Raw genomic sequence first — 23,250 nt, 5'->3', positions numbered from 1 at the left:
CCTGCTCTAGAATTTCTATTGTGAGAGGTTCTGATTCATTGCAAATGAAAGAATGATGAGAGTAAGAGAAAGAGAGGACAGAAAGAGATAAAAAAAAACAATAGAAATGTTAAAGACTTTTCAATGGATACCTCTTTGGTATAATATCCTAAAATCCTTATACATTTACAGTAACTGTAACCAAGATTACTTTCTTGCCATTTCATCAGAATGATTCCTCATGGATTCAAAGACCATTGGTTCACGTTCATGGTGCCCCTAAGGTTTCCACATTGATCATCCTCTGACCTCCGCAAATCAATTGGTTTAATATGAGATAAGATAAGATATACTTTATTATCCCCAAAGGGACACTTTTCTTGGACTAATGATTTGAATGGTAACTCTGCAACGTTTAAACATTGGCTGTGTTTGAATATTATTTCGGGGTCTAACTGAAAGAAAGATACCAAACGTTTTGAAAGTGACCCAAACATTCCGGCAGCAGAAACAACAAATGCTAACATTATCTTTCGGGGCAAATGCATCGGATCAAAGTATGTCTCCTATTTGTCAATGAAAGACTAAGATTGTTTATTTGCTTTTTGAAAACCTTGGGGAAATGGGAAATAGACCTTTTGTTAGAAGAGTTAAACTATTGTGTGAAACCAGAAACAACCACATCGATCTCTCTTTAAAACCACCTCCATTGACAGAAAATAGACATCTTACCTTACAGAACATAAAAGCTACTTTACTATGACAACCTCAATAATTTTGGCCGTCTGTTGCTGCGATTGATCTAATCTAACAATGTTTAACACACAAAAAAAGACTTTAACAAAAAGACACTATTTAACACAGCTTTGTAGTATTACACCGACAACATTTGATTTATCACTAGTATGTATGCTGTGTATGGAGAAAAGGTGAAAACGTCTCCCTAAAAAGTGCTCAACGCCTACGTCAAGATCAATGCTCAATGTCTCAGTGCTGTCATTTCAATAAACTTGACCACATCCACATATTAGACTGTATAGACTGTAAATATTAATGGACGGAGCCTGAGTGACATCACGCATCTGTTACTGCAGGGGGCTTTGGATGTTTACAATGTCCTTGTCCAATGTCGCCATGCTGGAAATGCTGTCTCACCCTAACTTTCAGTCAACCAAACAACAGGCTAAGAGCTGGAGCTAAGGCGGGTTTAAAGCCTCCCGACAAACCGTTACATCGCACCCACCTGTCAGTCATGTCAGCTACGTGCCTCATTGTGAATCACTCTCATTCTTCGTCAAATCTAAACCGATGAGTTATCGAAAAATGTGCCCCGATCGAGACATGAGCTAATCAAAACCAATTTTGTTTTTTGAACCAGGTTGTAAACATGTTAACTTCTGCTGCAAACAAGACACAGAGAAGCAAATATGGGTCTACTACCACTACTGGCCTGGTTGCCTAGATCTGGCCCACAAGGCAATTGAATCATGTTGCACACATATGAAGAACTGATTGACTTCACTTTGCAAGTGTATTTCATACTACTCTCCCTATTTAAAAAACACTTAGGTTTTCTCAAACAACTGTTTTCCTATTTCGCACTCAAAGTAAAGTAAAAGTTTATTTATATAGCACCTTTCAAGAGCAGACGTCACAAAGTGCTTCACAATAAAACAAAAACAGAGTACAAACAGTCATATTAAATCAAATACAGACAGATCAATCAAACTTAACTTTGGCAAGCTTCAGTAAATCTGTGGCTTGCTAACATTATCACGACATAGCTGTGATCAAAACAACTGTAACAATTGAATTTCCCCTATGGGGGATCAATAAAATGTCTCTTATATTATCTTATACCACATCTAACAGAAAAATGTCTCCATCTAACCTATACAAAGGGTTAATCTAGAGATGTGACTTATGTGTCTTCTGCAAGGGAAAAAAAGTTTTGTTTTGACTGTGCACTAAGAAGTCGCCTCCATGAGGGAAATACGGCAAGTGGTACCCCTGGTAATGGGAATTTATTGCCCCCCTAATCTGATACAACAACTGAGACAAGAACTGATCCAATCAGAGCAGATTTGGCGAGGCAAACTTTCCGTCCTTGCTGTGTAGAAAACCCAATAGATCTGAACATATGTAGCTGAAGTGGAGGGGTCAAACTGAACCGCTAAGGCTAGCAGGCTAACACTCGCACAAGCTGAAGTTATCCCTGTTTTAACACTTCATTATCTTTTCCTTCTGTCTCTGCCCTTGCACCAACTGCTACAGAATCCTCCAAATGCAAGTTGTATATTTTTAGTATTCATGATCAAAAAAAAACACCACAATCATTCTTTGTGAACAAAAAATTAAAGCCTGTCATAAATTACAAAATTCATAAATTTCATCTCATAGTAATACAAGTAAAAGAAAAAATATACATATAATGAATATGATGAAAAGTCCAAAATGTATTCAGAAGAAAAGTGTTGTTGAGAAACTAATCTGAGGAGGGATTTTTTATATGTGCTTTGTTTTCCCTTAGAGAAACTGAAATGCACTTTCCTGACGCTAACACTATATTGAGCCGCTGCTGGCTAACAAACATTTTACTTACAGGAACTGTAACAGAAAAAAAACTATTAAGGCTACATCCACATTAATGTCTTCAAACAATAAAAATAGTGCACTTGCTAAAACAATGTTCAAACAGTTATTCTTATTAAGAGCAGGAGATGGAGGACACCAAAACAGAGCACAAAGTAAAGTGAACATTAGTCTGACATTCAGGAATGTCGTTATAGTCAACTACAAGTAGGATGATGAAAAGAGTCTTATGGCCAAGTTTGTCACACAAAAAACAGAATCCTCAAACTCCATTTAGCAGCTCACCATGTCTCAGTGAGTGTGTTAGAGCCATCAGTGTTCAACAGGTGAGCCTTCATTTATGAAGGTGGCATTATGGGTAATGTCGTAAGTGTAGGTGTATGTTATGTCGTTTGCTGTGGGAAGTGAAGTAAAGTATGAAGTGCACACTTCTCGTGTAGTGAAATGAAAGCAGTTTGCATCACAACCACTACTTTACTATAGTGTTATAGTTAGCAGCTAGTCGCCATGCTAAAGTCAACTGAAATAGCATAAAGAAACTAGCTTTCACTGAACTACAGTTCAGAGGGTCATAGCAAGAAAGCGTACACTTAGTTGAAAGTCATGTCCAGCTTGTTGTTAACAGCCAGCTTGCTTAGCATGCACTAGCTTCTTGTAACATCTATATCTTTCAAATGCTTAATATTAAGGATTTGTCTTACTATGTAATGTAGCACAATATGAACAATGTTGGCTGCAGTGAAATCATTTTCTGACCCCGGGAAAAACATTTTGTTATGATTAAATTATTATAAAACATAGCATGGCCAGTAGGGATGTAACGACTAACTCAACTCACGATATGAGTCACGATATTGTGTTCATGATACGATTCTCTCACGGTTTATTTTACAAAATGAGACTGTAGACAAATGATGAGTGAAAAAGATTCCTTTAGGGGCTGCAGACCCCCTTGTCAGTGTGGTTTGGCCTTTTAATGGGTTTTTTTCTCGCAACAAGGGGAGGTGATTGGAGCTTCTTGCTTAAACTAATAACTAGTATTCTACTAAGGAATTAGGCCTTCTTCCCTCGTAGGGGCAGCCCTCATACTCAGAATAAGCTTTATTGTCCAGGTATGCTTACACACACAAGGTGTTTGACTTGGATGAACTATGCTCTCTATGTACACAAAATATACAATTAAATATCAACAATAAACACAAAATAAACAAAGACTAAAATGTCCAAGGCTAAATGAGACAATAGTGCAGTGGTGGGTAGTGCAAACATGCTGATGCCAAATGAAACATAGTGCTGCTCGGTCACTTTCGCATGTTGAAATAAGCAACTGTTAGCTCACAAGTTCATCAACTTAAACGATGATGGTATGTCTGAAAGACTTTCAAGCCCTCACTAAGTAGCACGTAGCAGTCTATCAGATGTGCAGAGGTGTGAAAATAGGGTGTGGGTTTCTGGAATTTCTGTTCCAAGCTCTCTTTGTTTTATTCTCGTGCCTTCAGTGACAGACCACCAAACAGGCTTTATTCCTGCAAAGCCACAACACACACGCCAGCAGACGGCTAACATCAGTCTGGTTCTGCTCAAGGTTTCTGCCTGTTAAAAGGACATTTTGAAAGTTTGCTAAATGTTGCTCAGTGATGTGCTCATGATGGATTAATTATAGGTCTTTGTGAACAATAACAAAGAGTACACTCTGGACCTGTAGTGTCTGGAGATAACATGTGTTATCAACTGCTGCTGTACAAATAAAGATTTATTGATTGATTCATTAATTATTCCCATTTGTACAAGAACAAGAAGGCATGTTGTTTGACACATAACAAAAGGCTTCCAAAGAGGCCAGGGGCAATATCGATAAATAGTAGAGCCTTGTATATCAATATGTATGACCATAGTTTTCTTCAGGACCAATGAACCCTTTGACCGTCTGACCGACAGCTTGAACTGTCATGCACAGCTTTTGATCAATTACCTGTGAAAGAAAAATACCACTGTTCAACCTTTGAACCAAAAATAAGGCTGATGCGTCTTCCTCAAATTAACACTGTAAAGCATTTGCCCATCTCATATTGAATATCAATAATGAGAAACACTTGGCCTGCTCACTTTTCTGTTACATGAAATGAATAATTGGATCCCACATCAGGCTCTAACATGTGTCTGCGTCCCTCTAAAAGCCTCACAAAAACACATGATTCATCATGTGCATCGGTAATTCCAGTGTATCCAAGGGAGACCACCGACAATGCATAATCATATTAATGGAAACCGATATTAACACTTCATCCAGGTAATGATATAGGCTTCTATTCTTGGTGGAGCTTTGAGCAAAAGCAAGGTCAGTGCTCAACAGCTCTAACAGATTGTTCCTGATGTCCAATCTTGGTCCCTCAAGTTAATAACAGAGATAGAAAACAGTGACGTCATAGAGGAATCTCCCATAAACACAGTGCTTACCATACATCAGGTTAACAAGGGAGGCTCTGCGTACGACTGACATCACTGTGAGCCTGATCAAATCCCCTGGTGGACAACTCATTTGTCGTTGAGGCAACAAGAGGTCTACCGTCCTGAGAGACTCTGCAACTCAGAGGATTAGGAAAGCTTAGACGCTCCACTAGTGTAGTTTGTTTTCATTCATTCTGATTCGTTTCTTTCAGATGACTATTTCTTTCAGGTCATAGTGGAAAATTTGCAGAGGGAAATCTCACAAAGGTTATTAATAATACTACTAATAAAATCTAAAGCTAAGAAAATACACCATCCAGACCAAGTTTTCAGCAGTAGTCATCACTGTTCTGGTTCTTGTGTATGGATAGAATATGTCATACAAGTAGATGTATCCTAAATGTATCAACAAAAGAAGAATGGCAGCCCACAATGATACGTACATATACCAAAATATCTCACTCTGACTGGAATGCTCATTTGTTTTTTATTATTTTTTCTGGTGGGTCCGCACTTTTAAATAAAAAAGTGACAGTATTGTACCAAGCCCAGTGAATCTTCTTATAAACATTTGTTTTCTTCTAAAACAAGCTTTGTAGTAAAGGATTCTGCAGCATGCTGAAATTGGTATTTAAAAATAAAAAATAATATTTAACTTGTGGATGCAGTTAACTCAAAGTTAGGCTAAACATGGCTCACTGTCACTGCTTCATTTAAAGCTCTATGATGTCCGTAGCAATCTCATCCATCATCACTAAAGATATCTTTGCCGTTATAAAGGGAGAGTGTGGGGGGGGGGGGGGGGGGGGGGGGGGGGTGTCAATCAGATTAAAATAATAACTCCCATTTCTTATTCTTACATGTTTTACATGAGTAAATATCTAAATGTACATGGACTTCAAACATCACACTATGGAAATATTTAAAAAGTGTTTTTCTATTTTCAGAGATTTGTTCCACATATTTCAAACACAACCACATGTTGGAACCATGTTGACATCAAATATGAAATACGTAAGAACGCAATGGGGGTTATAATGAAGCACCAAAGGAGGTAATGGTGGTATGAAATTTGACAATATAAGACTGCTGTTATCGATAATCTTACATTAATCACATTACTATGTATTGTATGAAAAGTCAACAAACCTGATTCTAACCAACCACGTTTCCAGCTGCAGCTGGCGTTTTTCTAGCAGAGTAGCATTAATTGTGTTTCCTGTCAAGTACTAAACAACAGAGAGGCAATGTTGCAACTGGCTGGTGAATGCAATGGAGACAATATAAACCAAAACAAGCTAGAATAAAAAGGTATTTTACCTTTACCTAAATACATCAAGAGGCCACACAGATAACATAAGATTAATGTTCATGTTCCTCTCTTTCTGCTCAACACATCAGCTGACCTTCTGTCAACAAAAGGGACCCTAAACCAAACATTTTTACTATCTATAACCACAATAACCGAGACAGATTTTAACAAAGAGCTATACTGCATTAGGTCTGAAATCCTTTGTTTATACATTTTCCCCAGCAAGCTGTCACAGTGAGCAGTAATGTAGATATTCAAAATGAAGTAAAAGGATAATTTCCCCAAGAGATTACTTAACACGCATGCACAGGGCTGGGGCTGTAAAACTGGCACATAATGGAAGTCCCACGTAGCTGCTGTAATGAAACTTTCTATGTAATTGTTGTCATCTAAATATGCTTTGACACAGGGTCCATGTTACCTATCAGTAATGGGGGCTTGAAATTTGGTTTGTTTTTTGTTGTTTCCTTGTTTTTCCAAAAAAGAAAAGAATCAACTACAACTCTCATCAATGAGCATGGCTTGGATTCACTCAGCCAAACACTAACTTAGTGCAAAAAATGAAGTTTTCTTGCATGTTTTCTCTGTTGGTGCAGAGTAAGGTGGATCTGAATGTACTTACTCTGTAGAAGCCATGCAGGTGGAGCCAATGTTGTGCTGCTGCAGATCACTACCACTTTGAAGAACAACATAGGCCACACAAAGTGAAGCCACTATTGATGTGTATAAGATTACATTACCCCTGGTGAATTAGATTCCCTGCATTTCATTCAATTGACAAACAGATTCATGACTAATGAATGTTTTGGAACCTGCTCTGTTTGCAGTTTATAGCAGCTGTCTTCTTCTCTGGTGTTGGCACATTTCTACCTTGAACTACTGCCCTCTGCAGGCTCCAGACATGTGTTTTATATCACTCTTCATGCTTGTGGCCTGTTAGTCTATATACTTGAACAAGAGATTCACACAATACATTTCTGAAACCCACTCATTGACCGTAGTTGTGGCCACAAAGTTGTCATACTTCGGTAACTTTGTTAGGTTTCTTATCTTCCAACATGCATCAACAATGATATTATATCCCCTTTGCCTTTTGATACAACACTTTCTGTAACTTGTATTACCATTGCTTAAGAGGACTAAAATTTATTATGAATTAAGGATGAGAAAAACAACACATACTATTCTCCCAAGTCACGCAGAGGACTAAAATTTATTATGAATTAAGGATGAGAAAAACAACACATACTATTCTCCCAAGTCACGCAGCCCAAAGAAAAGTTACAACCTCCTGCCCCTATTCTCTCCACTCTAACCTCCTTACATTGCCAGAAGTCTTTCAAACATCTTGTGCAGTTTGTGGTAAAAATATTACACAGATATATGCTGATTTTTTGTGTTTTAGATCACCTATTACAGTTATATTTCTTTACTTTTTCTTTCAGAAAAGCAAGGGATTCATCAAACAACAAGTAAAGTTAAATCTCTGCTTTTTTTTCCCATCAACACAACAGGGTCAGATTAGGACTAAATTAATCCAATCTTAGTTTTTAAAAATCCCAAATGTTTAAAAACAAAAACCCAGGAGGATTCAAAATGCTTTGTGATGCATTCAGGGAACATAGTGAACTGTTATCTTCAGGCTGCAATATTAGCCCATATACTCATTGCTTGAAGTACATTTGTTTTACATACAACACCTTTAAACTTTACTAAGCAATATGGACATAACCATCATATGACATAGCCTAGACGTCCTGTGTATAATGTACCGTATGTTGGCATATTACTGTAGGGTCTGGATAAACGTGTGGCACTTTACTTTGTGGTATTTTTATGTAATATCTCAATAACATCTCCACTTGGCCTTGATGTGTGTTGATGGTACACAGAGACTCTCAGTGGTGAGTTTATGGCGACCTTATCTCACTTAATTATATTTGTTTTAATCTCCCGAGGCATCACTATAACATTCTCTCGGGCCCTTAATGCTGTGCAGTGTCTGTCCTTCTCTCTATAGTGACTTTTCAGTGACCTTATCGCACTTTATGGCGATTTTTATGTCCTCTCACTGGTCTTTGGGGGGGGGGGACTGGTTAAAGTGGCCTCAAAACTGACAGTCTGGGATCTTGAACACAACACCGGGATATTATGGGAAATTACGTAACGCAATTTACGGAATACCCTACGGGATAATTAAATGGCTAACGATATTTGGCAACTAAGTCAGAAACCCGCTCGCCTTGCATAACAGCAGGGCCCGGGTGTGCTGCGAGGACGGATGCGCAGGTTGCCGTATTGGTAATGGATTGTAAACATGGACAGCCTATAGGCCTCGGCTGCCTCAAATATTCTGATGGAGAAGAGCCACCTTCTCTCCCCGCCACCTGCAGAATGCGCAAGTCTACAACAGCACCACTGCAGCCCCGTAGCCTTCTGATTTATTGCACTGCACAAAACACATAGCAGCGGGCTTCAGCTGGGATCTTCGCATATTAATGCAATGGGAAAAACAAGAGTACAAGAAAACAAGTGTGTCGCTGAAAAATATGCATAGTGGCCTACAAATGAATAAGAGGCAGTGACAGCCCTCCTGATTGATTTAGACGATAAAAAAAAAATAAAAAAAAAGCACATAGGCCTATTCAGTAATTCCGCTCAATCGATGCTTACCTCCAGCGTTCGTATCTCCTTCTGTGTCAAGTCGTTGGATGTGGCACATTTGGTCCGTAAACCCTCCAAACTAGAAATGCTTATGTCTATCATATTTTGCACCAACTCGCACTGCTGCAAGGCTTTCTGCAAACTAAGATGCTGCTCCTCGCTTTTTGTCATCTCCTCGTTCATAGTTTGGCAAGCAGTGGTCGTTATTTTTCTCCCGGTGCACTTAAAAAAAAAAAAAAAAAAAAAAAAAAAAGAACAAGAATAAGAATTCAGAAAGGAAACGTGGAGAAGCCCACGGAGCAGATGAGCCACCTGCAAAACGCCATGAAACGAGATATTGTAGGTTTACAGACGCGGCTTGAGCCGTGAGAGAGTCGACTCCATTGCAACAACAGTCCTCGTAGTTCCTGCTGTTTCATCAAGGTAGTCTCTGCTTGAAGGCTAAATCAAACACAATGTAAAGATGCCGAGCGGGACGACGCGGTTTGCCACAGCATCCATTGGGTATCCCTTCCTTTCAAATTGACGTTGTTTTTTTTTTTTTTTTTTTAAATAAAAAGGAGAAGCTGCCCTGCGCGTCAAAAGCAGACGTATTGGGGGGGGGGGGGGAAGCCTGGCGGTTTTCAGAGGTGCTGATGTGTGGATTGGATGCAGGTACTCCCTGTCTCCCTTGGCAGCAGCTGCATCCCGGTTCGCTCCCACCACACCGACATGTTTCCTGTCAATCAAACCCACAGCAACAGCAACAGCATCGCATCGCCCAGGCACCACCGTGAGGGGCCGCTATCGCGAGATTAGAGCCAAGTGCAGAAAACGATGCTTCATGGCTTCAATTCAACCATCAAGATCTGTGTGTGCAACCACATTTAGATACACGTTTTCAGAGGAAAGATGAGAGTCTTTGTTCATTTATCATGAAATGTACACACAAGAATATCTACTTTATGTTTCGTACTCTCCAATATTACATAGACAGTTGAAATGGCATTTTTTTCATTAGGCCTACTTTGCAGTTAATTTATTGTACTTTAGTTTTTTGTTTAAGTTTTTGAACCTTTGTGCCTGTGTGTGTGTGTTTGTGTGTTATTATCCTGTCCTTGTGTAATCAGTTAGATTTTGTTTTGTCTCTTATCCCTGTTATTATTTCTTTATATAAAGCCTACTTTTGCAAATATCCTGATTTCAATGAGACTACCTAAGTAAAGGAAAACTGAGCAAGGTGTTTTACCTCTGACGAGGAAAAATGTCTTATTTAACTAAAGTTAGACTATATCACCAACCAGGGCATCTAGACACTATTTAAATTAAAGAGATATGTGCAGTCACAGGCACTTTTGATTGTGATTCCATGTAAGACCAATATGATAACACATATAAAGTTGGAGAGAAAAGATTTATTCAAAAGCATCATTTACATCATTATAGAAATTCTCACATGTGGTGAAGATTATTATTAGAGACTGTGCATGTAGGATCTGCTTTATGTATGGAAAAAAAAAACTCAGACTCATTTTGTTTACTCAATTCCCCTTTGACTTGAATACAAATGTCAAGTATTTTTTACATTAAGAATTTAAATGCTAGGTACATTTTCACAACAGAGATGAAACTAAGTATTGAAAAGTTGCAACATCTTATAGATTAATGTCTTATTGTGACAATTTGCTCTCTTTATAAAGGATGGGTGAAGGTATCCCAGCAGATGGAGGGGGGGGTCTGAACTGTAGGCCTTACTTTTTGCTCTAGAAGAAGAAATGTTTTGTCTTTCGCAGCAGTTTTCATCGTCCATATGGACTTTCCATCACACACACACTTTTTACAGTGGCCACTCATATCACAGAGACTCCGCCCACATGAGCTGACAAAGTAATCCGATTGGCTGTGCGCCGTGACGTTTGACGCAAGCTCGCTGAGCAGCGCGGCAAAAACACGACCAACACACTACAGGCAAAAGTAGAGTGGAAGTTTCCAATATTCATAAAGTATTTGAAACACATTGGAGCCTAATTCACAGTTAAGGACACATGGCTTCAACCAGTAGAGCGTCTTTACAAACCAGAAATCTACCCTGGTGAGTTGAAGGTGGCTGTTTATCACTGAAAGCTGAAATTACAAGTGCTAGCTGGCTAACACTTCTCCTGTGTCTTGAAGCTAGCAGCTGGCTACACAATATAGATTTATGTCATCTATGCTTACTCGTGTGGTAGCTGCAAATGACATCATACATATTCGTCATACATATAAGCTAACTCATTCATCAAACATGGTCTTGTTGCAACTTGAACCAACTTCCTACAAATCTTTTTTTTGTGTGTAAAAGATGATGCAAAAATATTGATGCCGAATTGATGAGTAGCACATAAACATCTGGAGTATTGGACCTTTTGTCCAAAGCTTATTGCATGTACTCCGAAACTTTGACGTAAGAAGCTTAAAGTGGTCAAAATGTTAATGAAGTTCGTTCTATATACGTGTTGTTATTTGAGTTTCCTTCTTCTTTACCAACATTAACTTACCCTAAGAGTCACAAGTGCACGTCTGCAGTGATACAGAAGCATTTACGATTGAAAGTGAAGTGTCTGAAGTGTCTGAAACTCCACATCAAAAGCAGTATTGATGATCGATTTGTCCTCCGTTTCCAGGGTTGAAAAATATAGACCAGAGAAACTTGATGATCTGATCTCACACAGAGATATTCTAAGCACCAGTAAGTATTTGGTCTGTCACATTTATACATAACCCACATAATTAAAGCCTGTGAGATTTCCCCTGCAACACTTTTCATTATAATTATTATGGTCTGCCTATAATTTTAATGTTGATGATTTACTGCTAGAAAGCGATTCATGTGACTTAAGTGTTGTTGACATTGTAGTTTGCAGTGGTGTATTGGTTGAAAGGATTGTCTTGAAAGCTGTCCTTGTTTTTTTTTTGTCCATCCATATAGCTGAGGCAAAATACTAGAAACACAACTTAATTATAATGCACTATATGGTCCACCAGCATTACCCAGTATAACCCCAAGTTTAACTGAAGTAGAGTTATTACACTTTCAAATAAAATGAAACATTTGAAGCTTTTTTAAAAGTGGAATTCACAGCAGAGAAGTTGTATTAGATCATAAGATTGTACAGGTTTACCTAATGTAGTGACCAGTGAGAGTATACACTTTGACAATACCTGTGTTAACTTTCCAAGCTTTCTGGGAACTGTTCGTGTTCACTGTTCCAGACTTTTGCCTTTGCTCTTTTCAATGGTTGTTTTGATAAAAAAAACAATTTAGAATTAAATTATCCAATGCCGTGGCTTTCAAAACATTTCTCTTGTTTTATATTATTCGTTATTTTCATGAAGTTCAAGGCGTATTCTGACAGTTCATTTTGTTTCTATGTTTTCAGTCCAGAGGTTTATCAGTGAGGAAAAGCTTCCCCATCTCTTGTTCTATGGCCCCCCTGGTACAGGCAAAACCTCCACCATCCTCGCCTGTGCAAGACAGCTGTACAAGGAAAAAGAGTTCAACTCCATGGTGCTAGAGGTACACTGGACCTTCTACTTATCAGCTTTTTTTTTTTTATTGAGATGCAAAAAAGTTTTTGGATGAGATCTGTGGCTCTTAAATTTGAAGTTTCACTCATTTTCAGCTAAATGCATCAGATGACAGAGGTATCGATGTTGTACGAGGTCCAATCCTGAGTTTTGCCAGCACCAGAACCATCTTCAAGTAAGTGTAAATATGAATCCAACCTTTATTATCTTAGGTGCAGCCAGAAGACTTGTTGAGTGTTTTCTTTTATCTGTAACACACTGCTGCCTTTGTGCCTGTCTCTCTTGTCCTCCAGGAAGGGCTTCAAGTTGGTGATACTGGACGAGGCCGATGCCATGACCCAGGATGCCCAGAATGCATTGCGGCGAGGTAAGCCATCTGTTCGACCGGGCCTCGCCCAGTGTGAGCCACACGGCTCACTGAGCAGCCAGACACCATGGTTGCTCCTGAATCAGTGACTATCTGCTTTATCACCCTGATATTTGTTTTATTTTTTTAAATACACGTCTGATGATTTCAATTAAATACAGATTTAGTTAAAGTGGGATATTTTGCCTTTAACTAAATCATACTAGGACATGGATTTCAGTTCAATGTTCCATCTTTTGGTGGAGAACAAATGTGTCCTGCTGTGCAGATAAATTTGCAGATTTAGTGATGACTGCACAATTAATCAAACTTTTTTTTTAAAAGCCCAATATTTGAAAGTCATCTATCAATAAAAGGTTTACAACTTTTCTTATACTAAGTAAGCAGTTTTGTGCCTCCTGTGTGTTTTATTTTATATTAATTACTTTATTAGACTTTTTAAAATGATGGATGATTTTTTGATGGATGACCACAATGTCTTATTTGATGACTTTGCATTTTTGGTGAATATTGACAGCTAGATTTCAGAGCAGTTGCACAAGAGGACTTTGAGACTCACACATGCTCGAGCTGATTGCACTTTTTTTTTTAGTTAAATGTATTCATGTGTTCTTCTCTCTGTTATCCCTCTATGCCCCTCTCTCAGTGATTGAGAAGTTTACAGAAAACACCCGGTTTTGTCTCATCTGTAACTACCTGTCCAAGATCATCCCGGCCCTGCAGTCTCGCTGCACCAGGTTTCGCTTCGGCCCGCTGTCGCCAGACCAGATGATCCCTCGGCTGGAGCATGTGATCAAGCAGGAGAAGTAGGTGTTTGCATTGGTTTACTTGCAGTGGCTGATGAGGAAGAAGCAAAGGGTGCATTAGAAAAATATCATTCTATTTGCGGCAACATTTAATATGCTTCACGGTAATAAATGTCTTAAATCTGGATTGTTTATATCAGAATCAGTTGTGTGAAATTAAAAAAGATACAGTTTGACAGTAACACATGTATCTGAAGTGTGATACATCTTGCGTGTTTCCATTAGCCTGACGGCTGATTGGCAGAGTAAATCTTTTTGTTGCAGTATCGACGTGTCACAGGATGGAATGAAGGCCACCGTGACCCTATCGTCAGGTGATATGAGAAGATCGCTCAACATTCTGCAGGTAAGATCTTCCTCACAGATTATTTCAACCCTGTGTTGCTGTTTTCTTGAAGTTTCTGTGTTTCATCGTCACAGAAGGCTAAACTGTAGAGTGTGTGCGTTTCCCTCGTGTGATCACAGAGCACCAGCATGGCGTATGGAAAGGTGACAGAGGACACAGTGTACACCTGCACGGGTCACCCCCTCCGCTCAGATATAGCCAACATCCTCGACTGGTCCCTCAACAAAGACTTCACCACAGCGTACAAGCGTATCCTTCAGATAACCCTTTACTCGTCTGTCAGAATCATTCACATAGGAAGATTAACTGTGAAATTATAGTCTGGATGTATGTTCCATGTAACCTTGAAGCTTTAATCCATCTTGTGAAATAGGAACAAGTAGTTTCAATTACCGTATTGGTCCGAATATAAGACGACCCTGATTATAAGATGACCCCCGTTTTTCAACACTCACATTTAAAAAAAAAAAAAAAAAAGATTTGCAGACCAGATCTTTCTAAGATCTGTTTTTATAAAGAACTTTTTTTAAAGAACTTCATTTTATTTGAAAATAACAATATTAAAAACACATTGAATTAAACACCTGTTGTATTAATAATTAACATACCGTAATTATCGGTATAGGCCTACGGCACTTTTCAAAACAAAGTGTTTCACAAGGTCAAAATATGTACAGTATGATTCAAAATTAAAATCAAGCAATATTATCAACATTTTTAAATAACAGAGAAAATACAGGCCGCATCTTTAACTAAACTAAAGCTCGCCAAACTTCTTCTCCGATGTCTCCTATTCCTCACACACGTCCTCCTCCCCACTGTGTTCGCTCTAACTGTCATCGCTCCCCTGCTCCTCCCAGAGCGCGTCATGTGTATTGACATTTAAAGGGACAGGCGAACAATTAGAGCCGCGTTCTGAATACTAGACCCCGAATATAAGACGACCCGACTTTTTCGGACCTATTTCGATGGGGAAAAAGGCCGTCTTATATTCGGACCAATACGGTATTATTTAGAGTTAAGATAAGACCTTAGATTCTAGAGTTGCTGCTTACTTACTACATCCTTTGAATTACCAGGTTTCAAACCGGGGGATGTCATATTGAAATGGATGAGGAACATTGCCCATGCTACATATGGTTTGGCCAGATCTGTATGAAATGTTGGGATTTGTTTAGAAAAACCAGACACCGACTTACACCAGTTTGGATGTTTGTTTGCAGTTCCTTAACACTCTGTCTACAGAAATCCTTCAGCTGAAGACGTTGAAAGGTTTGGCCCTGCACGATATCCTCACTGAGGTTCATCTGCTCATACACAGAGGTGAGGCCACAGCAGATGGAAACACAATTTCAAAAAAAAATATCATCAATTTCTCCAAACTGGGTACAAAGTTGTTTTTTCTGTTTTTGTATGAAATTGTTTGAGCTTTGGTTGAAACTGTTAATAGAATACTTTTAGGTTTTGTTGTTTGAACCTGAAGTAAAGTCTTTTTTTAGCTCAACATCTTTGAGTTAAGAGTGTCCTGATAGAAGCACTATAGCATGATGGTAGGCAGAAAAAGTAACTTTTAAAAAATGAAATAAACAGGATCATAATGTGTAATGAGATATGACCACTGATTTAAAACAGAACATTTGAATCCAGCTTCTCCTCTCTGTAAAGAGTTCTGGTGATATAACATTTCCTCATTTAGATGCTTTAGCTCCTTTACCTTGAGCAGTTGTGAGTCTCAAACGAGGCCCCTGGCTTGATAACTGTAGGATGTGTGGGCGGTCTACTGTTGACTGCCACAAGACTAAGCAGAGTCAGGCCAAAGAACAACCAGATCTGTGCTTGCTTGATATGATTCCCTTTACCAGCACTAAAATGTTTGTTATGTATTAATGTTGTTCACCTGAACCGTCATCATATATAGGTTCAGTATCAATTGGTGACTTTTCCCTACCTCAGTAGTAGTTTGTACTAGATGATGTTGTGGATTTTTCTGTTGGTAATGAAAGATCTCAAGTCAAAGTCTTTTGTCTTTGTGTATTTTATTGCATATAGTAAAGAGTTCTTTTGCAAAAGGGTTAATCAGCTACAAAAGTAACATCAGTCACAAGTGCATCAAAGATTCCCGGGGCAGTCCCGGTTGCAGAGCATATTTATACTTTCACAGGGTGTAGGTATTTTGCATATACATGAGTAATACATCGTCATTGGTTTCAGCTTGCCCCAGTGACTACGCCTAGTTTGCCATGGTGATTTATCTATGCAAGCTTCTTTCTATAAGGTACCTGGTACAGAAGAACACCAACAGAAACTCCTTTGTCCGGAGGGCACTGATTTAGGATTCTGTACTCAGATAATGAGAGTTCCTGTTTGAGATACAAAGAAACAGTTTTTAATTGCTAAATGATGCACGAACATCTAAATCTTTTAAGTTCAAACGAAGACGACAGACAGACAGTATTTTTCCACTACAATGATCTGAAATGTTTGTTTTTTTTCTCCCTCCAGTGGACTTTCCTCCAGCGATTCGAATCGGTATGCTCATCAAGCTGGCTGATATTGAGTAAGTGAGATCACTTATTCCTCCTGTCATAAACATTAAATACAGAAAGTAGGAGCATTATTATTGAGTTATTGAATATAGAAAGTTCATTTCATACAGGCGTCCAGATGTGGGAAACTGTTGCCTTTGCTCTCATAATTTGTCTCCTCCTCAGACACAGGCTCGCCTCAGGCACCGATGAGAAGATCCAGCTGAGCTCCATGGTCGCAGCCTTCCAGGCGGTCAGAGACCTGGTGGTCAGCGAGGCCTCATAGATACAGAAATCCAAATTCTGTGTGCAGACAGCTCAAACTTTCTCAATAATTCCATTGCTACCATTAGTAAAAAAAAAAAATTTTAAAAAGTCCCTCAATTAAATCACAGCCACACCAAGATTTCAAATGATATTGACTTTGTTTTGTTGTCTCCTACTTTGCCACCTTGATGTCTTAGTCGCTGCAACAATAAACTTTAAATAGCTGGCAAGAACTCCAGCTGTGTCTCAGATTTATGGAAGTGTTTGTAAGGTTTACTATTATTTCAATTCCCGTGGCTGTGGTTTGCAACAATGCCATGAAAAGCTAAGCGCTAATAGGTGGATGTTTTCTTTTCAACCAAACACATGATTTCATTGTTTTGTACGTTTTCATGATGGGTCAGTTAGTGAAATATCTTCTGGAGTTTGCTGATTTAGAAATAAAAAAAAAACAGCAGCCTTTAAGCATCCACTGCATGTTTGCCCACCACCGCCGCACAGAGTTGATGCTAGCAGCTAAATGAGTCACTCACATCTGCATATGACCCAAGTGAAAGGGAAGGCAGTGGTTTGTGTAGCTGTAGTACCGAAAAAAGATCCACTCTTCAGAGCTTAAAATACGGGCATTTAGCAAAGAATGGAGGATAGACGTATGGTAACCAATTAATTCACTGACGAAAAAACATGAAATATTCCATAATGTTAAAATGCAACAACAAATACAGAGGTATAAGAATGGGTCTTGGACATGTACATGTGTTTTGTATCTGTTTATTAAAACTATTTCCTAAAAGTCTAGTTTCTGTTTTCATATATTTACAATTAGGATGTGCAGGATCAGTAGTATAATGCATGTGCTGCTTCATGATAAACACAGGAATTAGAAATACATTCTATATGTACACAATAAATTAAAAAGTATAAAATTGTGATATTCAATTCAAGCATGTGAACATTGAGTTTATGCATCATCTTAAAGTAGTAGTGCAAAAATGAAATCCTTAGTGTAGGAATGGGTTGACATTAAGATATGGTCAATGGTGAAAACTTGTAGCAAACAATAAAGGCATTCTTTTTGAATAATGAGACATGATGCATAACAATCATTAGCTGTAGATGTCAGTGGTTACGTTGCGTTAGTGTTCCTATTTAACCCTCCCAGTCCTCTTCATCTGAGGAGTAGCAGGTTTTCAGGCGGTCTGGGATGTTCCTGTAAGTGAGGTACTCGAGGATCCGTTTGGGGAGGGGCAGCGGCTCCATCTGGTGCGTGGAGACGGAGTCGCGCAGGATGGATCTGCACAGGTGCCTCAGACTGGGCACCGTCCTCGGAGCGTTCCAGAACCTTACGTGACCGTCTCTGGTTCTGGAGCGAGAGGGTTTAGTTAGCGTGCTGCCGAAGCTTATACCTGTAGACTCTTAGTCATCTTTCAAGCAAATTCAAATGTATATACAAAACAATATGATGGCATGAGGATTTTTTTTTTTTACCCTGTGGCAACCACTCCCCCTTGAGGATGGTATTTGCAGCAGAGTCCATTTGATTCTCTGTCAGCTTTTGTCTGCATCACCATCCCTCTTTTTCCTGGCTCCCAGACGCGAAGAGCTCTGCAATTTTTTTGAATTATATTTTGCAATGTCTGTCGGTTGAATCTATACTTGACATAAAGGATTTATTAAATGGAACTTGTAAACTACTCACCTGTCATCAGTCACAATCGCGACATGCAAACCATTGGGGGAGAACTGTATTGCTGAGATTTGGTTTTGCCCGTAGTCTTCAAAGTAGTCACTGTTTATAAAAAGAGTTTTAAAATAAGTAATGTTCTGAGTAGCCCAAGTCAGAGAGCCTTAATATTTACAATTTGAGATTGAATAAGAATGGGATAGACAAACAGGTTGCACCAGATACATAACACCAGGACACACTTTCAGGCAGCGTGTTCGATGTGACCAGTGATTGTAAGATGACATTTGCTTGTGAAAACTGGCCTAAAGAGGGAGGCGCTGGTGGTGCAGTGGTTAGTGCACGCTCCCCATGTATGGAGGCTAGTCCTCAAAGTGGGCGGCCCAGCCTGTGGCTCCTTTCCTGCATGTCATTCCCTACTCTCTCTCCCTGATTTCCAGCTCTATCCACTGTCCTATCTCTCCATTAAAGGCATAAAAAGCCCAAAAATAAATCTTTAAAAAACAAACAAACAAAAAAACTTCCCTAAAGAAATTTGCCCTTGAAACACTTAGTATAGTAGATATGTTATTTACTGATTTCTTATGTATCAATAAAGTGCTGTCTACATCTAATTTGCCACTATTGTGGCCGGCTGTAAATACAAAGTACATTTTGACACTGAAAAGTGAGCGTGGACTTACACCAGAGTGGCCAGTTTCTCCGCAGTGTATGGATCCCACAGGTCGATCCACCAGCTGGAGCCTCTGAAGGCCGCCGTGGCGAGCAGCGCCCCATCAGGAGAAAAGTCACATGAAGACAGCAGGTACAAGGACTTGTGGGTCCCTCCTGTCAGGTTCCTCATGAAAGTGTATGAACGCAGACTCCACAGACACACCATCTATAGATGGCAAAATGAAGACAGGTTAATTAGCTGTAGTTTTCTATTTGGAGTAATGAATGTAGGTCAAGTCTAGGATGAGTAATTTTGCCCCGCGGCATTTGGCAGAGCTTGCAATGCTTGATTCTATGATCATAAAAATCTGGTGTTACACAAGGTAAAGCTGCCTGCCTTTTTATTTTTGCACATGAGAAAGTGTCAAATTTACAGATTAATGAGCATGAAGAGCCTAAATGGTGCTCCAAATGAGGAGAACAAAGAATAACACTGATGAACTCTGACGGTCAGAGTAAACTTTTTTGCAATTTTTTTTTTAATTTACCTGAAATTAGACATTGGTTATATGTTTATAAAAACCGGCTTGTTTGTTCAGTTAACTTAAAAAAACTGTCTGCTAAAATGTGTCTAAACTAATGGAGAGTATCTACATTACCAATCTGTTCAGAAAACAATATGTCAGGCAGCTTGAAGACTTCAGGTTTTATGAAGTGTTACGGTTAAACCGGTAAAAAGTATATGAATGCATACAAATAAAACATGCCGTCCTTTAATGCATGCTTGTTTATGCCTTGGTTATAAAACAATAAAACATCTACAACTGATTAACTCACTCTGTCAAATCGGCCGACTGAAGCGATCATGCTGCAGTCTGAGGACACGCTGCAGCAGCTGATCCAGTCTTTATGGCCAGAGAGCACATGCACCTTTTTACCTTCAACAGACAGAAACAGAGAAGTGTAATGATCCGAGTGAGACACACTACAAAAAAAACAGAGTTTCTGAAGAGTGGAAATGAGACTCCTGTGTGTAAACATGAACATTTGTTTGCTTTAACCTCTTCAACCTGAACAAACCGTTTAGCATTGTTAGGAAACACAGAGGTGAAGGGAAAAACACAGACAAAAGCAGAAAAATGTTTCAGTGCTGATTAAAGAAGTGGAATTACACTATCTGAATGCTAACTACTCCACTATTTATCAATGAATACAGTGAGCCTTTAGCCTGACTGTCATCTTTGTTTCAGTTGATATCAATGTAGTGTGAAATGAGAGTCATGAATGCAGAGTCTTGAAACTTGTTTGGTGATAGCCTCTCAGCGAGGTCATGTTTGAAGAGGGCAAGTTCAATAGGTGTATTCAAGGATGCTCTGACATTTGACAATCAGTCAGCTGCCAAAAAGCTGTGCTTAAGTGAAACGCCCTGGATCTGTTTTTTTGAAAAGTTATTGCACTCTTGACTTATTTTCAACGGACAAACTGATTTACAAGATTGAAAAAAGCAACATGTTGGGGGATCAACGGTCCCTTTTGTTCAAATCAAAAACTGTAAGTCATGAATAATATCACTCCAGGAAAAAAAAAACAGAAATTCCTCATTCCCTCCTTGTGTCGCAAACTTTTTTTTCTGGCTGGACAATTTTTCGTTTTCCACCCACTAGAGTTTCTTTGTTCACTGTAAAAAAATATTAGATTGAGTTCATTCAGTTTTAGTTTGTCGATATACGGTTTCTTAATAGAAGCTGACTGTCAAGTTTCAAAAATCAAAACTGTGTTAGAACAAAACTAACTCTGGAATATCTTTTTCAAACCACATGATGAGGTGAGTAATAGCCTCCCTGAGTGTCAACAGCAGCTGTTTGCTTCAGATATTTACTTGTGAAACAGTAAGTTTGCATTGCATTCTGAAGAGCAAACACTACGTATCGGTAAGGATTGTTGTTGAGCACATCTTAAAATGTCATTACAAGAGGAGGCACAACCCAAGATCTTTGGAAACCTTGAAAAACATTCCATTGATTTTGTTGTTAAAGAAGTGGACTCTTTCAAGGCTTGTACCTTTGTGAGCCAGGTCCCAAATCCTCAAAGTCTTGTCCCGGGAAGATGATATGAGTGTGAGGGTTCCATTCTGAGGAAAGACCAGATCCCTGACAACGCCCTCATGACCGTGGAGATCAAATACAGCCTCACCTTAACAAAAACATGAAAATGCATTTTAAAACCAGTTTTAGATTACTCATCGTCTTGAAAAGATCACACAGATGAAACCCTCACCTGTCAGAACGTTCCATATTTTGATCACCCCGCTCTCCAGGCCTGTGGCCAGTAGCAGGCTGTTGTTCCCTTTTGGTGGTGTTCTGGCGGGGCGTGCAGCTGATCTTGGAGGTCTGGGTCCGAAGGTGAGGCCCCACACTGGCTGACCACAACTGAAGCTCTTGTCCCCTCGATCAATTTCTCCTTTCTGACTGTCTCTGTGGGCGAGAGGAGTATCAAGTATGCAGTAACCATGAAAAAAAAAAAACTTGTAGGTGGTGTGAAGCTGGAGCAATGCTTTAATGATGCTGCCTTTGAATACAGTTGGAAAAGTCTGAATACCCATGGAGTAAGCTAATAACACATTTAATCTATTTCAGTAATTATTAATTCTGCAGCTTCCATACTGTTGGACTGTACATGATCATCGCTCTCATTGTAAACACAAAACCTCATCACTTAATGTTTACACCAAAATCTATTTGAATGACAGACAGTGTAATGGGAACAATCCAGTATTCAAAGATTCCAGTGAATGTTAATCAAGTTTTAAGGCTTGTTCATTTCATAATTGACTTTAGACTGCCGTTGGATTTAGTTATAGTTATGCTTTTGAGATTAGTGTGTGTATATAAATCTGGCATGTTTGTCTAGTTTTAAAATATGATATTGCACAGATTCATTTGGTGCCTCGACGCAGGTTACCAGGACTATTGAAAACTATTTCTGGACACTTTCACAGCATGATCCTGGGTTAAAAATGTCAATATGACGTACTCCAGGGGCCAAAAGTGTTCTTATAATTAAGACACTGACATAAAAAAAAGCACTAAGTAGAAGGAAAATGTGTTGTACAGTTTGCTGCACATTTGAATGGTCTTGATGAATTCCCCCCTTTTCCTTTCTACACGTTTCTATGTCATGACCCTTTTTTCCCCCTATTGTCTTTTTCTTATAAAATATTGTGATGAATTCATGCATAAATCAATCACATAAATTCCCTCAAATTATACTTCTTTAAATTGTAGCTCCTCTGTGGAGTCACCTGTCTATTTAACTTTGAATAAAAAACTAACTACAATATTGATCATTTTACTCCAATATGATTTGGCACAAATGAAGGACAACCAGCAACATCGCCTTCCCCGAATGTAGAATATCCGAGTGACACCTGAACACATCATGTGTGGGATTAAATGTATTCAGGTGAACCTACTCCGAGTCCAGAGGCCAGGCAACAACCCACACGATCCCGTGTCCCATCGACCAGGCGAACCAGGCTCCGTCCGGGGAGAAGTCCACGCTCCAGGTCTCACATCCCGCTCGGCCCTCCAGGGACGGAGGTCTCCTGGTCTTCAGCTCAAGGATGAGAGCTGGGTCTGAGGCTGGAGGAGGGCGGACAGGCAACATAAAGTCAACACGTACACTCATCCTTCACCGACAGTGACAGCGGCTCTTCTCCACATAATCTAATCCCCCTCTCCCCGCTCGGCTGTCAGGTTTCTCCGGACGTAGAGACCGCTGCTTAGTTACGGTTACCAGGCGATGAAAAACATGAGCAAAGCACTGACATTATTATTTACATTTGTCACTTACATGTCCGTTTTAGCTCCGCGCTGTTTTCCGTGGAGCACATCGTTTTCTGTTCCCCCAACCCCCCCACAACTTCACATTCTTCGTCTTTCTGAATTTGTCGTCCGTGTTTCAGTCCCACCGCCCATTCAGGAGACTTCCTGCTGTGTTGTGACTCCTCTCTCTCTCTCTCTCTCTCTCTCTCTGTGTGTGTGAGATGCTGTACTGTTTG

General features: G+C 39.4%; 3 protein-coding genes across 3 annotated transcripts in view; 1 reads left to right on the top strand and 2 right to left on the bottom strand.

Annotated features, from left to right (window-relative positions):
• ksr2 (kinase suppressor of ras 2) overlaps positions 1-9,598 on the bottom strand; it is a 93,477-nt gene extending 83,879 nt beyond the window's left edge. The window contains exon 1 of the mRNA XM_061038380.1: positions 9,005-9,598. Coding sequence (XP_060894363.1) covers positions 9,005-9,178 — 174 coding nt within the window. The 5' untranslated portion in view covers positions 9,179-9,598. The remainder of the gene's footprint in view (positions 1-9,004) is intronic.
• Positions 9,599-10,897: 1,299 nt separating this feature from the next.
• rfc5 (replication factor C (activator 1) 5) lies at positions 10,898-17,645 on the top strand. Its single transcript, XM_061038388.1, has 11 exons — positions 10,898-11,066; positions 11,638-11,702; positions 12,394-12,530; positions 12,637-12,716; positions 12,835-12,908; positions 13,555-13,714; positions 13,979-14,060; positions 14,180-14,309; positions 15,306-15,383; positions 16,563-16,617; positions 16,772-17,645. The coding sequence occupies exons 1-11, from the start codon at positions 11,020-11,022 to the stop codon at positions 16,869-16,871; spliced, it is 1,008 nt and encodes a 335-aa protein (XP_060894371.1). The 5' UTR covers positions 10,898-11,019; the 3' UTR covers positions 16,872-17,645.
• Positions 17,608-23,214, bottom strand: wsb2 (WD repeat and SOCS box containing 2). The gene is made up of 9 exons (XM_061038383.1): positions 23,043-23,214; positions 22,663-22,831; positions 21,468-21,664; positions 21,252-21,383; positions 20,028-20,128; positions 19,220-19,416; positions 18,552-18,641; positions 18,341-18,457; positions 17,608-18,215 (listed from the first exon to the last, which is right to left on the bottom strand). Exons 1-9 carry the CDS (start codon positions 23,080-23,082, stop codon positions 18,002-18,004), a joined length of 1,257 nt encoding a protein of 418 aa, XP_060894366.1. The 5' UTR covers positions 23,083-23,214; the 3' UTR covers positions 17,608-18,001.
• Between the last annotated feature and the right edge of the window lie 36 nt (positions 23,215-23,250).

The sequence above is a fragment of the Labrus mixtus genome, chromosome 5 (genome assembly GCF_963584025.1).
Source record: "Labrus mixtus chromosome 5, fLabMix1.1, whole genome shotgun sequence".
Lineage (NCBI taxonomy): Eukaryota > Metazoa > Chordata > Actinopteri > Labriformes > Labridae > Labrus > Labrus mixtus.
Note: the sequence above shows the minus strand (reverse complement) of the source record. Positions and strands in the feature narration are given on the sequence as shown.

What these genes read in the sequence shown, in the direction of transcription:
- wsb2 (XM_061038383.1), bottom strand. Translation starts at nt 23,082, where the DNA reads ATGTGCTCCACGGAAAACAGCGCGGAGCTAAAACGGACAT. An exon ending in CAGTCGGCCGATTTGACAGA is followed by an intron (nt 19,417 to 20,027) that starts GTGAGTTAATCA and finishes TGCCATCTATAG; the next exon opens with ATGGTGTGTCTGTGGAGTCT. An exon ending in GAGAAACTGGCCACTCTGGT is followed by an intron (nt 18,642 to 19,219) that starts GTAAGTCCACGC and finishes TTTTATAAACAG; the next exon opens with TGACTACTTTGAAGACTACG.
- rfc5 (XM_061038388.1), top strand. Translation starts at nt 11,020, where the DNA reads ATGGCTTCAACCAGTAGAGCGTCTTTACAAACCAGAAATCTACCCTG. An exon ending in CATGTGATCAAGCAGGAGAA is followed by an intron (nt 13,715 to 13,978) that starts GTAGGTGTTTGC and finishes TTTTTGTTGCAG; the next exon opens with TATCGACGTGTCACAGGATG. An exon ending in ATCAAGCTGGCTGATATTGA is followed by an intron (nt 16,618 to 16,771) that starts GTAAGTGAGATC and finishes TCTCCTCCTCAG; the next exon opens with ACACAGGCTCGCCTCAGGCA.